At 38.8% G+C, this 15,272-nt stretch overlaps 1 protein-coding gene across 4 annotated transcripts in view; it reads right to left on the reverse strand.

Moving 5' to 3' along the window:
- MINDY4 (MINDY lysine 48 deubiquitinase 4) overlaps positions 1 to 15,272 on the reverse strand; it is an 84,443-nt gene that overhangs the window by 15,612 nt on the left and 53,559 nt on the right. For all 4 annotated transcript variants that reach the window (XM_075492261.1, XM_075492262.1, XM_075492260.1 and 1 more), the window contains 2 exons: positions 10,424 to 10,487; positions 8,356 to 8,517 (listed from right to left, as the gene is read on the reverse strand). In XM_075492261.1, coding sequence (XP_075348376.1) covers positions 8,356 to 8,517; positions 10,424 to 10,487 — 226 coding nt within the window. The remainder of the gene's footprint in view (positions 1 to 8,355; positions 8,518 to 10,423; positions 10,488 to 15,272) is intronic.

Raw genomic sequence — 15,272 nt, forward strand, 5'->3', positions numbered from 1 at the left:
TGGTCAGTGATAGTGATCCTGGAATATAACAGGACCTTGAAGCAGGACAGAGAAGAACAAACATGAACACCCAATGCTCTGACTCTGGAAAACTGCCCTCAGGGACAAGGGAGCAGAACAGAGCTGGCAGATCTGTAAGGACGCTTTCCATAGAGCGCAAGAACTCTTGATCCCCAGGTGTAAGAAATCAGGAAAGGAAGGCAAGGGACTGGCATGGCTGAGTCAAGACCTGCTGGTCAAACTAAAGGGCAAGAAGGAAATGCAGAGGCAGTGGAAGCAGGGACAGGTATCCTGGGAAGAGTAGAGGGATGCTGCCGGGTTGTGTAGGGATGGGGTCAGGAAGGCCAAGGCGCAGATGGAGCTGAACTTGGCAAGGGATGCAAAGAATAATAATAAGGGCTTCTACAGGTATGTCAGCCAGAAAAGGAAAGCCAAAGAAAGCATACCCACCGTGATGAGCAAGACTGGCAAACTGGTAACAATGGACGAGGAGAAGGCTGAGGTACTCAGCAACTTCTTTGCCTCAGTCTTCACTGGCAACCTCTCTTCCCACACCTCTGGAGTGGATGTGCCACAAGACAGGGACTGGGGGAGCAAAGTCCTTCCCACTGTAAGAGAAGATCAGGTTCGTGACCACCTGAGGAACCTGAACATACATAAGCCTATGGGACCTGACGAGATGCATCCCAGAGTCCTGAGGAAATTGGCTGATGTGGTTGCCAAGCCACTCTCCATGATATTTGAAAAGTCATGGCAGTCAGGTGCAGTCCCTGGTGACTGGAAAAAGGGAAACATCGCACCCATTTTCAAAAAGGGTAGAAAGACCCTGGGAACTACCGACCTGTCAGCCTTACCGCTGTGCCTGGGAAGATCATGGAACAGATCCTCCTAGAAGCTCTGCTAAGGCACATGGAGGACAGGGAGGTGACTCGAGACAGCCAGCATGGCTTCACCAAGGGCAAGTCCTGCCTGACCAACCTAGTGGCCTTCTCTGATGGAGTGACTACATCAATGTACAAGGGAAGAGCTATGGATGTTGTCTCTCTGCACTTCTGTAAGGCCTTCGATACGGTCCCCCACAACATCCTCCTCTCTCAATTGGAGAGATACGGATTTGATGGGTGGACTGTTCGGTGGATGAGGAATTGGTTGGATGGTTGCATCCAGAGGGTAGTGGTCAACAGCTCAATGTCCAGATGGAGACTGGTGACAAGTGGTGTCCCTCAGGGGCCCGTACTGGGACCAGTACCGTTTAGTATCTTCATCAATGACATAGGCAGTGGGATCGAGTGCACCCTCAGCAAGTCTGCAGATGACACCAAGCTGAGTGGTGCGGTTGACATGCCTGAGGGATGGGATGCCATGCAGGGGGACCTGGACAAGCTGGAGAAGTGGGCCCATGTGAACCTCATGAGGTTCAACAAGGCCAAGTGCAAGGTCCTGCACCTGGGTCAGGGCAATCCCCCAGCATCAATACAGGCTGGGGGATGAAGAGATTGAGAGCAGCCCTGCCAAGAAGGTGGATGAAAAGCTGGGCATGAGCCAACAATGTGCGCTCGCAGCCCAGAAGGCCAACCATATCCTGGGCTGCATCAAAAGAAGCGTGGCCAGCAGGTCGGGGTATGGGATTCTGCTCCTCTGCTCTGCTCTGGTGAGACCCCACCTGCAGTTCTGCATCCAGCTCTGGAGCCCTCAGCACAGGAAAGACATGGACCTGTTGGAGCAGGTCCAGAGGAGGGCCACAAAAATGATCAGAGGGCTGGAGCACCTCTCCTATGAAGAAAGGCTGAGAGAGTTGGGGTTGTTCAGCCTGGAGAAGAGAAGCCTCTGGGGAGACCTTACTGCAGCCTTTCAGTCCTTAAAGGGGGCTTATAAGAAAGATGGGGACAAACTTTTTGGCAGGACCTGTTGCAATAGGACAAGGGGTAATAGTTTTAAAATAAAAGAGAGGAGATTCAGACTGGATATAAGGAAGAAATTTTTTACACTGAGGGTGGTGAGGCACTGGCACCGGTTGCCCAGAGAGGTGGTAGATGCCCCATCCCTGGAAACATTCAAGGTCAGGTTGGACGGGGCTCTGAGCAACCTGATCTAGTTGAAGATGTCCCTGCTCATCGCAGGGGGAATTGCACCAGATGACCTTTAAAGGTCCCTTGAAACCCAAACTATTCTATGATTCTATGATTCTATGACTTTATGATATTTGCATATAGTTAAGGGACACTGTGAGGGTAAAGTTATTGCCATTAATATGTATTTGATTTAAATCAGATTAAGAAAAATAAAATAAATGTTCACAATATCTGACATTCAGAGCAAGCATAATTTAATGATTATGCCAGGTTAGGCAGAAATTAAAGAATTTTTAGCCAGATATTTATAAATTGTAGTAGAAAACACTACCGCTACGTGGGAACCCTAGATAATTTCTCTGCAGCTTTGAATTGTTTTTGTTGTAGGAAAGGAAATCTTTCTGATGATGAATTGGGGGGAAAAAAGGGCAACATTAATGAAGATGAATAGAAAGAGATGTCTGTTCAATCCCAGGACTACTAAACAAAAGAAAAGAGTCCTGGAAACCACTGGCTTTTGACTAAAGTTCTCTTATGCTGCCACAACATAAAAGAAGATAGCAGTTGTGGCAAGGCAAATAGACCTCGGGGACCAGGTGGCCTCAGGATCTTTTCGTTATCCTTGTTCTGTTCCGTTGCTTTTCTGGTATGTCCCATCAAGTGAAGAAATGTTGAGGGATATTCAGACCCTCATTCAGACTTCAGCACTTTGCCATACCCTCAATACACATGAAGGCGTTTACAATTCATTTCAATATGTTACTTCACTGAAATGACAAAGATAGGTCAAGATTTAGTCCACTTAACTCTTCGGCATCTATTTCTAGGCCCTCTAACTTAGGTTGGTCCCTAGCTTATGTTGCCTTTGGCTGTCTATAAAATCATACAAGGAAGAGAAGGGTATTGTCAGAAATTTGGACCCCCCTGTTCATCAGCTATAAAAGGACTTGGCTGAACTCTTACCTGAAGCAGTTTCAGCCTATAAAGGACCTAAACTTAGATGGGGTAAATTCAGATCCAAAAGCAGGTATTTATAATCTAGAGAGACATGTGGAAAACATCTGACTTATCATTTTCTGTTTTGTCTGTTTGCAAAGCATGCAGAACTCTTTTAAATGTGTGGGGTTTGTTATTCTTATTGTTAAAATAAAAACTCTATGATTCTTTTATTTGGAAGGACATTGACAAGAAATCAATGCCAATATCCCAGCAACAGTGACTAGCCTCTGGGAAAATAACTGTCCATGGATAAGTAGGAGGACAATAGGACTTCATTAAAGACAATTTCAGTTTCAGGCTAGAAAGGGAGATGTAAAAACAAGGAATGAAGAACAGACTTTTTAAATGGCCAATGACTTGTCAGCCTTGTTTCAGTCAAACTTCTATGTATCACATGTTTTGCCCACAGTGGCGCTCACAAATGTCTTACATAAATAGCAGGGTCCCTTGCTGAATGCATCTATGCGGCACAATATCTACCGCATACCCATTACTGAAAAATAAGTGGAAAATTAAAACCAACCATCAGTTTCCATTTTGCAGATGCATATTTTTGTTGTTGGTTTCTTAAACAAGATGGTTAAAACCCTCTTTCTAAACCTCCCCCTCCGCAACCCCACCAGTGACCTGGCTTGAATCCAGACCATCTGACTGAGAAAGACGCCTGTTTAGCAGACATATTTCCTAGCAAAGAAGGTTGTAGGAAGGTCGTTCCACAGGGCAAATAAACAGGTGAGGTGCCAGAAGACAGAGCATGTGTGCTGAATTTAATAATTCAAGCAGGTCTTGTTATAGCACAGAGTGTGCTGCTTTCATCAAAAAGACCAAAGATAATATTTCCCATCTGTGGAAAGTTAATGAATAAATTCTGTTAATTTATGTTTCCCTCCCTTTCTGAAAAGAAATAGGAAAACTGAGCATGTAACTTCTTTATCAATGCCACGTTCTCTCTTCATTTTCAGAAATACAAAAACTAAAAAGCATTAGTCTCTTGAAATGCTGACAGCTGAGGCAGAGACTTGGACATTGTCAAGAATCAGAGTAGGGTGAGTTTGGGAGGTCAGATGATAGGAGCTTTAACTACTATAGCAAGACAGGTTAAAAGCAGGAAAGAATCAGTGAAGACAAAGAAGAATCAGATTCAGGGTTCAAAAGAGACAAGTAACCTTGAATACCTCCATTACTTCATGCACAACAGCACATACCTAAGGTGGTTTCAAAAAGCATTTCAGAAGGATGGCCAAATTCATCAGCCAGTACCATACTAACTTTAGAATGAGAGATTCGGAAGGCCGGTACTCTCTTCCCAGTTCAGCCACTAGCTTACTGGATGACTTAGTGGGATAAGCACTTTGACTTTTGTTCATCTGTTACCCCCCATGTAAAATGGTAATGATACTTGCCTCTTCTGCAAAGCACAGATCTGTTCATAGGAAATGACACATAAATGCTAGATATTATTTTTTATTATTATTATTATTAATAATAACAACAACAATAATAATAGTAGTATCTTTTAAATTCTTCAGATGAGAATGCAGATGATTTTTCTCTTCTGTTGCTGTTAGTCTCTTAAATAATCTGGTATAAATACAAGGAGCATCTGTTTCCATCTGTTTTGACTTTTAACATGATAATAAGTTTTGAAAAGAGCATTTCCTCATTCAAAGTTTTTTCACCTACAATTTTAGTATGGTATTTAGGCCAGACTCTGACTGAAAAGCAGGGACTTTCTCACTTACAACTGCTTTGATTGGTCCTGCCCACTTCTGTGCCTCACCCCTTTCTCCGAGGTCTTGTCCCTCCTGCAGAAATGACTCAGCTTCCATGAGACTACTGCTGAACCGCTGCACGCTGCAGCCCAGCAAACAGAGGAAAACCTGCACCAATTTTATGTTGGCTAACCAGCTTTTGGAAACGTTTCTATTGCTTTAAAAGCTCTAAAGAAATCCCACGAAACCTAAAATCTCAATTTAGGCCTCTTAGTTAAATGTGTAAGATCAGGCAGAATTAATATAGCTTAAATATGGGCTTGGCACAAAGAAATCCAAAGATGTGTAACTTGCCTATGGAAAAGTAAAAGAATTGGACTTTTATCTTTTTTGCATTAAAATACAGAATCTCACTATGAAACTAAATGTTTGCATATGAATTAGATTGAATTAATCCATCTGTCATTGTGAAACAATTTGCAACAAGTAATTACATTACAAAAAATATTCTGAGTATGGCGATATGTTAGGACTGAGAGTGATGATTAGACATTAGCAATTCCAGACAAATTACATGAAGCACACATTTTTCCAATCAGCAAAGATAACACATTCCGCATGATCCACTGAGAAAGATTACTGGATCAGCAACAGAGGGATTCTTCAGGCAATCACTGGGGAAAAAAGGGACTGATCGTTTTGTTTTGATTTGCACTGTTGAGGTTTGACAGAAGGATTAATTCAGTTCTCATGACCTCATGATATTTTCAACTCAGAAGACATGCCAAGGAAATTGTGGATTATATACAAATACTCTGCATATTAGACAAAGGAGATAAAATGGTATAGAAATCTTTCTCTATGTGGATTTACTGCATTTAGCCTGGAATCTTGCATATCTCTTCCTAAATGTGTTGGTAAGTTGGAAGAAGTCTAGAGTAGAGCAATAAAAATAAGCCTTAGACAGGATGTACTGATGAAAAAGGGAGGAACTGTTACATCAGCTTGCAAATGTCTAGCGGATGGGGATGAATTGTTTAGGGGGCAGGTTGGATTAGAAGTAAGAATGATAATCAGAGGAAACGAAGTACATGAACAGTCAGATTTAATATTAATACATCCAAAGCACAAGCTGTGTAGTAGATATTAAAATCTCCACATTCACAGGTACCTGCAAATCCGTATTTGCACTTCCTCGTATTTTAAAGTAGAGACGTATGAGAAAAAAGGTAAGATCACAGTTATATGCACTACAGTCAACTAATAAATGGTCATCTGAACAGAAAGGCAGGAACTTCATGGATACAGATTTTTAAAAGAAAGCCTACTATCTAACAGGACATAAAAATATCCTGAATTATCCCCTGAGAGTTTGGCTGGATATGACCTAAAGGGAGTTTTCCAACTCTAATGTCTATGATTCACCATATATCACGCTCAGGATTTTCTTACTCCTGGAAACAAAAAAAAACCCAACCAAAAATGACATCCAAAAAAGTCCTTTTCCATTACTGGTTTCAGTTAGCATCCTCATAGCCACAATGTAATTGGATGCTGAATCTACTTACCGAAACACTGACAGGAAGAAAAGAGTCAGTTTGAAAGACTGGCACGCAAATTCTATTCTCAGTTCCACTACTGCAAACTATCAGTGACATTTATTTTTTCTAAATTGTTCTAAACTTTTATCTTTGTAACAGAAAGCAGAATCCAGCCCCTCATGCTGAAGCAACGGTGGAGAGTCCCCAGACTTGAGGCCAAAGTCCACCAGAATCTGACTTTTGTCCTAGTCTAAGGCAGGCATTGCAGCATGCACTGAGACGTACGAACTGAAATGTGGAGCACTCGCAGATGTTCTTAATAAAAAGCAAGACAATTTGCATCAGATGCCTAACTAGTGTAGACTGAAAAAAAAGGAAACTACATCTACTGGAGTTTCTGTAACTGATTAAGAGTCATTGGCTTGGAAAACAGATCCTGCTCATGAGTCCAGCTCCCATGCAAGAGCACAGTAGTAGAAGAAACAGACCCCCTCCACCGTATAATCTGCAGAATAAGTGGAAGACAGTGCCTGATTCTCTGGGTAACTTTTTATTTTATTTTTAGAGGGCAGATGGGAAAGAAATAGCTGTTACCTGCACTGACCTCACTTACCATTTTGCTACTTAGAAGTCATTTTCCTCACTAGAGAATGGAAAAAATGCTACAGTGGTGCATGACCATTTTTTGAGGTTTCAAATGTTACATTGTTTATAGAAAAGGACAAGGAGCTTGAACTAGGCACAGCAGCTAATTTATTTTTAGTCCAGTTTGTTCTGAATTAATCTGATTTGGATACACTGATATGCTGTCTTTACTGAATTTAAGCCTTATTATAATCTTGTGAATAATGTAAAGGATTGTGTTATTTAAAAATAACAAAAATTATAATTTGTCAGTAGTAGGAAACTGTAACTGACTTCAGCCATATGGGAAAGAGTTAAAATCAAACTTTGTTTTCAGTCACACATTTATGTTAAATCAGTACAAACAAATTCTTTGCTAATCATTTTCAAATTTTTATAGAGGCACAGACTGCAAATCCAGAGGGGACCATTACAATTATCTAATCTAGCATCTAACACAAGCAAGAGAATTTCAAATCATATCCTTGCATCAAACACAAGATTGTCTGTTTAAGATAGAACATGTCTTTAGGAAAGATGTCCATCTTGATGACAATGTCTGTCGATGGAGAACCAGTGAAATCCTTATATAAGTTTTTCCAGAGGTAAATTAATGGAATTAATTTCTTCTTTGAAATTTTTAATCTATCTTTTAATTTTCATGATGACTACAATTAAAATACTAATTTGAAAGACATGTTAAAGGGAACATTCCCATTATATTGACAGGTATTTTAATTGTCTTTGATTTTCTCTACTGCTGATACAATATGACCACCTTTACAGAATGGAGTAGAGGATTCAATCAATCTGGCTCCCCATCACATAGGAACTTATGGAAAACTGAATACTTAGAGCAAGTTTCAGCTCCAGATTCAGTTGCTTATATATACATGACTAAGATATAGGTGTCCACATGTAAGCTGGGTGTCTCAACTCCACTATAATCAGTGGAGATCTACTGAATACAGTCAGGGGAACTTGTTCAGCTCAGCCTAGACTACACATTTATGTTTAGTCAGCTGAACAGCTTTCAACTCCACAGACTGCACTGAGCAGGTCCTAGTTCACATATACAGATCTATACGGTAGCCACTTAAATAGAAGTGTGTTAGTCTGTGAGCTGACTCCCACTTCAGGAGATCGGTTAGAAAATGACACAGGCATGTAAGATTTGAGATGCTGTAGACTACCCAAGTCATTTACCAAGGGGTGGCAGTTGTGACACAGAACCTGCATCCAGAAGGGAGACCACGCTCTGCCTTGGGGTGTCTAAAACAATGCTAGATGCCTCTGAGTGAGCAACTGAATCAACGCCATAATTTCTTTGCTGCTATACTCACTCCAAGCAAATTTTAAATTTAATTGTTTACTTTTTAGTTAAAATCAGAAGAATAGAAAGCATACCTGACAAACATCATAGTGCTCGAAGAGAGACAGCAAACCAATATCACTGCGGCTTGTGATACCTTTTAAAATTGTGATATTGCCATTTCCAGAGTCCAGCTCTATCACATTGTTGAAAACATTGGACACAGCTTTGCCAGTCAAAAGCAAGTTCACCAATTCCTGTTTGTGACATGTTTAAAAAAAAAAAAAAAAAACAAACCCAAAAAACAGTAGTTAAATGTCTTGTCTCTACCAGACATCAGTACAAGATTGATTCAGGACTGATAAAGTTACACATGTACCAGACCCTTATGTGGTGGCTTGAAGTTTAGGGTTAGGATTAGGATTGCTTATAAAATTTTTTCCAGATATTTTGGGGAAAGTCTACTCCCAAATAAAATGAGGAATGAGGTTTGTCTTTCCAGAGGCAAACTTCTGATAATCAATTTACTCTTACATCCAACTCTCAACCTTCTCATTTTATTGTTGGGTTTTTTTTTACATTAAAACATTTTTGTGTCCCTTTTTCTCTACAATGAAAGCTATAGCATGAATGATATAAATTAAAAGCCTGTACAGTACTATCTGATATTTCTGCATGTGCTTAGTGATGCATTTTGTATGTTGTACAAGATTCGTTACAAGATTTTTTTTCTCCTTGATTATTTCTGGATGAACTTAAGTCTCATTCAGTAAGACATTCACCCATATAGCTTCACATCTGGTCCATATCATTAATATACTCATAGTTTCTATAGCAGATTGTTGATTATTTCCTCTCCAATTGAACTAGAAGTACAGGTGTGTCAGAGGCTAAATACATGTGAGAGGGTGGGTGTGTGTGCATGTGTGCATGCGAGTGTGGGTAAAGTTCAAGGACCAGAGACACTAGACATTTTGCTTAGCATAAGATCCCACAAGGACCAGCTAGGATGTAGCAGCACATAACAATATCTAGCAGCAGACTGTGCTACAGCAATGAACCAGCTATTAATAAATAACATATGTCAAGAAACATGAGGGGAAATAATAAGAAAAAAGTTTCCAGAAAAACTACTCCAAATTACTATACCCGAAGACATGAATAACACTGGTATTGCCAGTTTGGACTTGATGTATGATTTTAAAAATACTGCACACATTTATAGCCCCATGTTTCTCCTGAAGGAATCCCCAAAGTTTATAGGTTCTTACTGATGTTTTTAGGACTTCTAACCCACCAGTGATGCTCCACCACCTTTTTGAGCAATCACCGCATAACCACAGTATAAAAGTCTTTTAGCAACAGTACAAGAGAAGAACATGAAGCTTGCCTTTTGCAGCCAAAATGGCAGTACATTTAATAGCTGTGGACCATATTCAGACCACACAACTGCCCATGTCCCAGCTGTGGGGGAATCCATGTCCCAGAATTTTGGGATCTACATTCTATCTACGTGTCCAAGGCAAAGCATTTCCAACTGGGTGGATGCCTCCACAGGCCTAGAGCCGGTGGGAGACATTTGGTATAGGACACGAGCTGGAATTTAGACTACATAAAGTTGTGGTCCTAAGTGTCAGACAGCAATTCAGACTGCTTATTTTCAAGTACCACGTGTCTTTTAGACACTCCTATAATAAGTCAGTGTCTCCAGTTTGAAGTACCAGTTAGCTTCAGTCAGCATCAGCTCAGTTAGCTGGGCAGTGACTGTTTACAGAGGAGCTGTACAATCAGACATGCAACCTCAGTCACCTTTCTGAAATGGCATGGAGGAAACACCGTTTGCAGTCTCAGCGGTATCTCAGCACTAAAATCAACTAAGGAATTCAAAAGAGGCAGATGAGAGGATAATGAGCACATGCACACACAGGTACAGATACACACGGACCAGAAAACCAGGCCAAAAAGCAGAGGCTCTGAAAGCAAAGACAACAATATGGCAAAACACAAGGAATAAAGAAAAAAGGATGAAGGTGCTTGACATTATGGGGAAAGAGGAAAAACATAAGGAACTTAAAATAACAAATGCTGTCTCTTGCCAGAGGTCAGTTCACAGCTCTGCATGCAGAGACATATGACATCCCCAAGACCGCACGCTTAACTTACCTGTGTACAATAGCCATGGCTGCCAATCAATCGGTTTGTAAGCACATCAAAATCATTGCGCACCCTGAAAAGGAGTGGAGAATACAATTAAATTAGGAGTGGAGAATACAATTAAATACAACTGCTTCTTTTCATTAGACTTAATGTCTCTAAATCTTGGGGAAAAAAATCCCAAACTGTTTCCCAACCATAAATATAGTTCTATGTTTTCAAATCCTTTCAAGGTGATTTTTTGCATGGCAAAAAAAAGCGTATATATGAACTAAACCTGTGGCAAGCAAAAGTTTGTTAGAGCTAGACTAAAGAAAATAGCTGTAGAGGAGAAAAGAAGCCATTGTTACCACTAGTTAGAACTTTAGAAATTAGAACTACTGGACTACTTGTCTTACAGAATTACAGAATCACAAAATGGTTGAGGTTGGAAGGGACCTCTGGAGATCACCTTGTCCAACTCCCCTGCTCAAGCAGAGCCACCTAGAGCCCATTGCCCAGGACCACGTCTAGGTGTTTTTTGAATATCTCTAAGGAGGTAGACTCCACAACCTACCTGGGCAACCTATTCCAGTACTCAGATAAGATTTTCTCACAAATGCATGTATTTGTTATTCCTATCACCAATACTTGGAATATAACCACAAACTGAAGAGTTTTCTATACATCTGGCCTTCTCATTCTCATTTGACTTGTAAAATCTTCTATGCACCTAATTTTCATGTTTCCTGGCAATTAGCACAATTATTTTAAAAAACCAGAAGATTTTGTTTGTGATAAAATAAGAGTTGAATTGATGTGGTTAGAGTAGAGCTAGCTAGAAATTTCCCTTCAACATTGCTATACATGCTCTGCTAAAATATTGATTTCTTAAGTAAAAAGCTGGGACATTCCCAAACTTTACATAATTATTTTCTCATGGGATTTCTCTGAATGCCAAAATCAGAATGTAATATATAATTTCGAAGATTTCCAGCCCTAATGATACTTAAAATCATTCAAATCAAGTCATAGCCATTGAATCACAATTCCCCTTTTTAAAAATTTATTTTAAAGGTAATGTACAAGTTAGTCTCAATCATAACAAAGTGCCACAATAACATCTCTTGCTAGTGTGAAATCAAAGAAAAGACCACGGAAAGTGTGCCTGTGATAAGGAAAATTCTCTCATGCAACATTTCAAGGAATGGATGAGGTGATAATAATCTTTGGATTTCGGCCATTTTTTAGTTTTAGAAACAGTTTCATCTTGAAAACGCCATAGCCTTGTTTGAAATGAGTAGACTATACAATATGCGTCAGTTAGGGACGATGGGACATGCGACAAAGACAATAGGAGGAAGTTCTAATTTCATCTGTAGGTACAAACAATATGGGAGTTTTGAGGTGTATCACAGATTTTCAAGAAGAAGAACATCTGCCTTTCAAATCATCTCTGCTAATGAGGAAACAAACATCAGGCATATAGCTATGAGATTTACACCTATTCTAAATGGGTTTAAGATTATTATTCATACCTGCCAAAGACTTACCAGCTTCTGTGCAGGTGTATTTATTGTGTTAACATAAAAGGTGTCAGCTTTTAAGTGCAAGTACACTTCATGCATTGTAAAAATACCAGATAACGATAACAATGTGTTTTGGCCTGTGAAGACATTCATTGATGACAAGCAAATCTGAAATTTGTTCATTCTGGTGTCTTGGCTCTCAGATGTCAAAACAGACGTAATGAATAAATCATTACTACTAATACTACTTTGTCCCTGCATGGAATTTTCCATTTGTAATTTTTAAATCACTTTAAAACAGAAAACCTCATTAATTTGAATAGACTTTTAAGTATCCTGGTCATCATCAGACAATGAGTTAAAGGCTTGACTCTACTGAATCCCTCCTCCTTAATTTACAACTCAATGTTCTGCATGCTGCTTTGACAGAATCACAGGTCAGTAAAAAGACACTACCAAAGAGAACAGCGTTAATGGTAAACATTTCTTCCTCATGCTATCTTATCAGTATTTTCCAGTGTCATGGTAGTATGTAATTCTAACTGGAGAGTGAGCTAGGAGTATGTTGACTGCTGGTGCAGAATGGTGGTGTTTGCCTCACCTGGTAATACTGTGAAGTCTGTGAAAAAAAATATTCAATCAGAAAGCAAGATACTGATTTTTAAAATCTCCTGGACAATTACTTAAAACTAAGCATGTGTTCAAATATGTTTAAGCACAATTTTCAGCAGGAATCATTTCCTGAGTTGATACATAATCAAAAAGTTGACAATGAGATCTGCTAAATTTCAGATCACTCTGTAAGATCTCCCAGCTTGATTTTTATTTTTAGTTGTAGTGTGTAAAGTAATGTGGCTTATATCTGTACTGAAACCAGGGAGGAGAGAGTTTGAACGGAGCGAGTGAAGCTGTGGCTTCTGCTAAGGCAGAAGCAGCCTGTTGAAAGGAGAGGTAGACAGCAGCAAATACACTCAGATTAACATACTTCCTAATGCGCGTAAAGTCATAGTTTCAACTTTGGCTGTGTTTCAGTTTTTGCCCTGGGACCCTCAAATTGCTGAATTCTCCATTCAGCAGTGCTGGAATTGCTTAGTCCAGCTTTTCTGATATCTTGACAAAATGTGGGTGTATTTTTATATGCTCACAGAACCTAAATGACATGGCAAAATTCATCTCCACATAGTTTATTAATTTTGTACTGTTCTTATAAAAAATATTTCTATTTAAATCTTTTTTTTTTTTTCCCCTTAACAGGGTAATCAGGGTGAGGTGCCTATATCCTGGGGCTTAACTGTCTTTTCATTCAGCATGCAACCAAACATTTTTTTCTCACATTATTGTCGCATAAAACGAACGTCATTATGTGGCAAAACCAAAAGATGTGTAAGGTGGCTTCAGAGCAAATATCTACTTTATAGCACCTGGAGAAATCTCGTCATGACAGAAATCAACAAAATACATCTGGTGTGAATTATACATATTTTTTCATGTTTTCTAACACTGCTGGTTTTAGGGCAGAAATGCCTGAAATAGCCTTTCCAAAAAATATCATTACATATTATAAATCTTATTTTCTCTCCGTGCTCCTGTTGGTGATTCTGTGTTAATCTTCAGCCTTGTTGAAACTGTTAGTTTCAAGTTATAAATAATGTGTTTATTAAGGATGCAAAGTACTGAAGATGTATAGATGTTCTGAGCCAAACCTTTGACTACTCTGAATTGTCACAGCCATACTGACATAACTTGCTGACTTCAAGGTAGCCATGGCAGTTCTTATTAGGAATCAGCCTCATGTTTTCAATTCGTTCATCCATTCTGGCATATACAAAGTATAAAAAAAAATTCTAAGAGTTTAAAACAGATGGACAAAAATACCAGAGTTAGAAGAAACTGTAATGGCAGTATAAACCTTAGCACTGATGGTGCATTGATAAAATAAATTACAGTGATCTGTATGGACTCTATTAAAGTTTTAAAAGTGCATAAATACAAATCCAAAATATAAATATTTTAGCACTGGATGCTACAATATAACATAATCTGTAATCAGATGAACTTTTTCTTAGCAAATAACACTGAGTTAGATAAATAAGACATTTTAAAAATGCTTCATACACATTAATTCTCATTTTACTTCCAGGAAAATTCTTGCCAAGTCTTAAATGGAGAACATCTGAGCATTGAATATTAAATACAAATGTCACATACAAACTGTAACTAGGAATAACTCCAGACTATCAAAATATGAGTTATTTCATGTCCGTTATTTACCCTAGATATTGTTTAGATTGATAGCAAAACAAAAAAGCCAATATAAAACAAAAAATGGTGCATTCAAGTAAGTGCTAGCTGGTTTACAGTCCTTAACTCTGTGGCAAAGCTGTAATAGAAAATTGGTGACCTCACTTTGTTCATGGCAACAGACAGCTATATTAACAAACACACAATTACAAGTCTACTCCGAAAATAGAATTTGGGTTGGGAGGGAGAAAAACTCGTCTTCAAGCATAAGGATTTCAAATAATTACAATGGGGATGTGGAAAATGACAGGATGGGTGACTGGCTTATTGTGTAAATGTTCCATAATATTTTTTTTTATACTGGCACACTGCAAAGGTTTCAAATGAACGTTTAAAAAAGAAGGGAAGAGCCCCTCTGAAGAAAAAAAAAAAAAAGCCTGCTCTTTGGGATTCAAATGAGTAAAAACAAGGAAGTGGCTTCGTTCATGATCACTTTTTTCACGTACCTGCTAATTTCACAAAGTTCTTAAACTGTACACGTACTCAGATAATTATGCACATTTAATTCATCAACTCTGCCGCTACAGGGTGCTAACATACTATAGGAAGTATTTACATTTCATAGGGATAGATCTGATATGAAAAGTGATTAATCTATTGGCACATTCAACCCACTATTTCATTTTTTAAAATAAATTATCTTTCTTATTGAATGTAATATGTCTTCCTAAGCACAACACATTAAGCAAAGATACTAAACCCAGATCTGCTTAACCATTTGACCTTACGTTTAGCAAACAGAGCTGAATAGGACACAGTATGACAGTACACTGGCTGAAATTTGGTAAATATATGACAGTGTTTTTGCTACTGCTCTATTTTGTAGTAGACTAACACTTACTCTTTCACATATTTGGAGTCTTTTTTAAAAATACACTTTATGCCACTAAAATAAAAAGAGTTAATTTCTGAAATGCTTTGATTTCCTGAATGAAAGGGAAAAAAGAAGATTGGGAAGATGACAAAGGTAATCCATCACTTAGGGATGGGCTTCATATCACTAATTGGTTTTTATATAAAGATGGACACATAAATGTCAGCTAATTACT

The sequence above is a fragment of the Mycteria americana genome, chromosome 2, assembly GCF_035582795.1.
Source record: "Mycteria americana isolate JAX WOST 10 ecotype Jacksonville Zoo and Gardens chromosome 2, USCA_MyAme_1.0, whole genome shotgun sequence".
Taxonomy (NCBI): Eukaryota; Metazoa; Chordata; class Aves; order Ciconiiformes; family Ciconiidae; genus Mycteria; species Mycteria americana.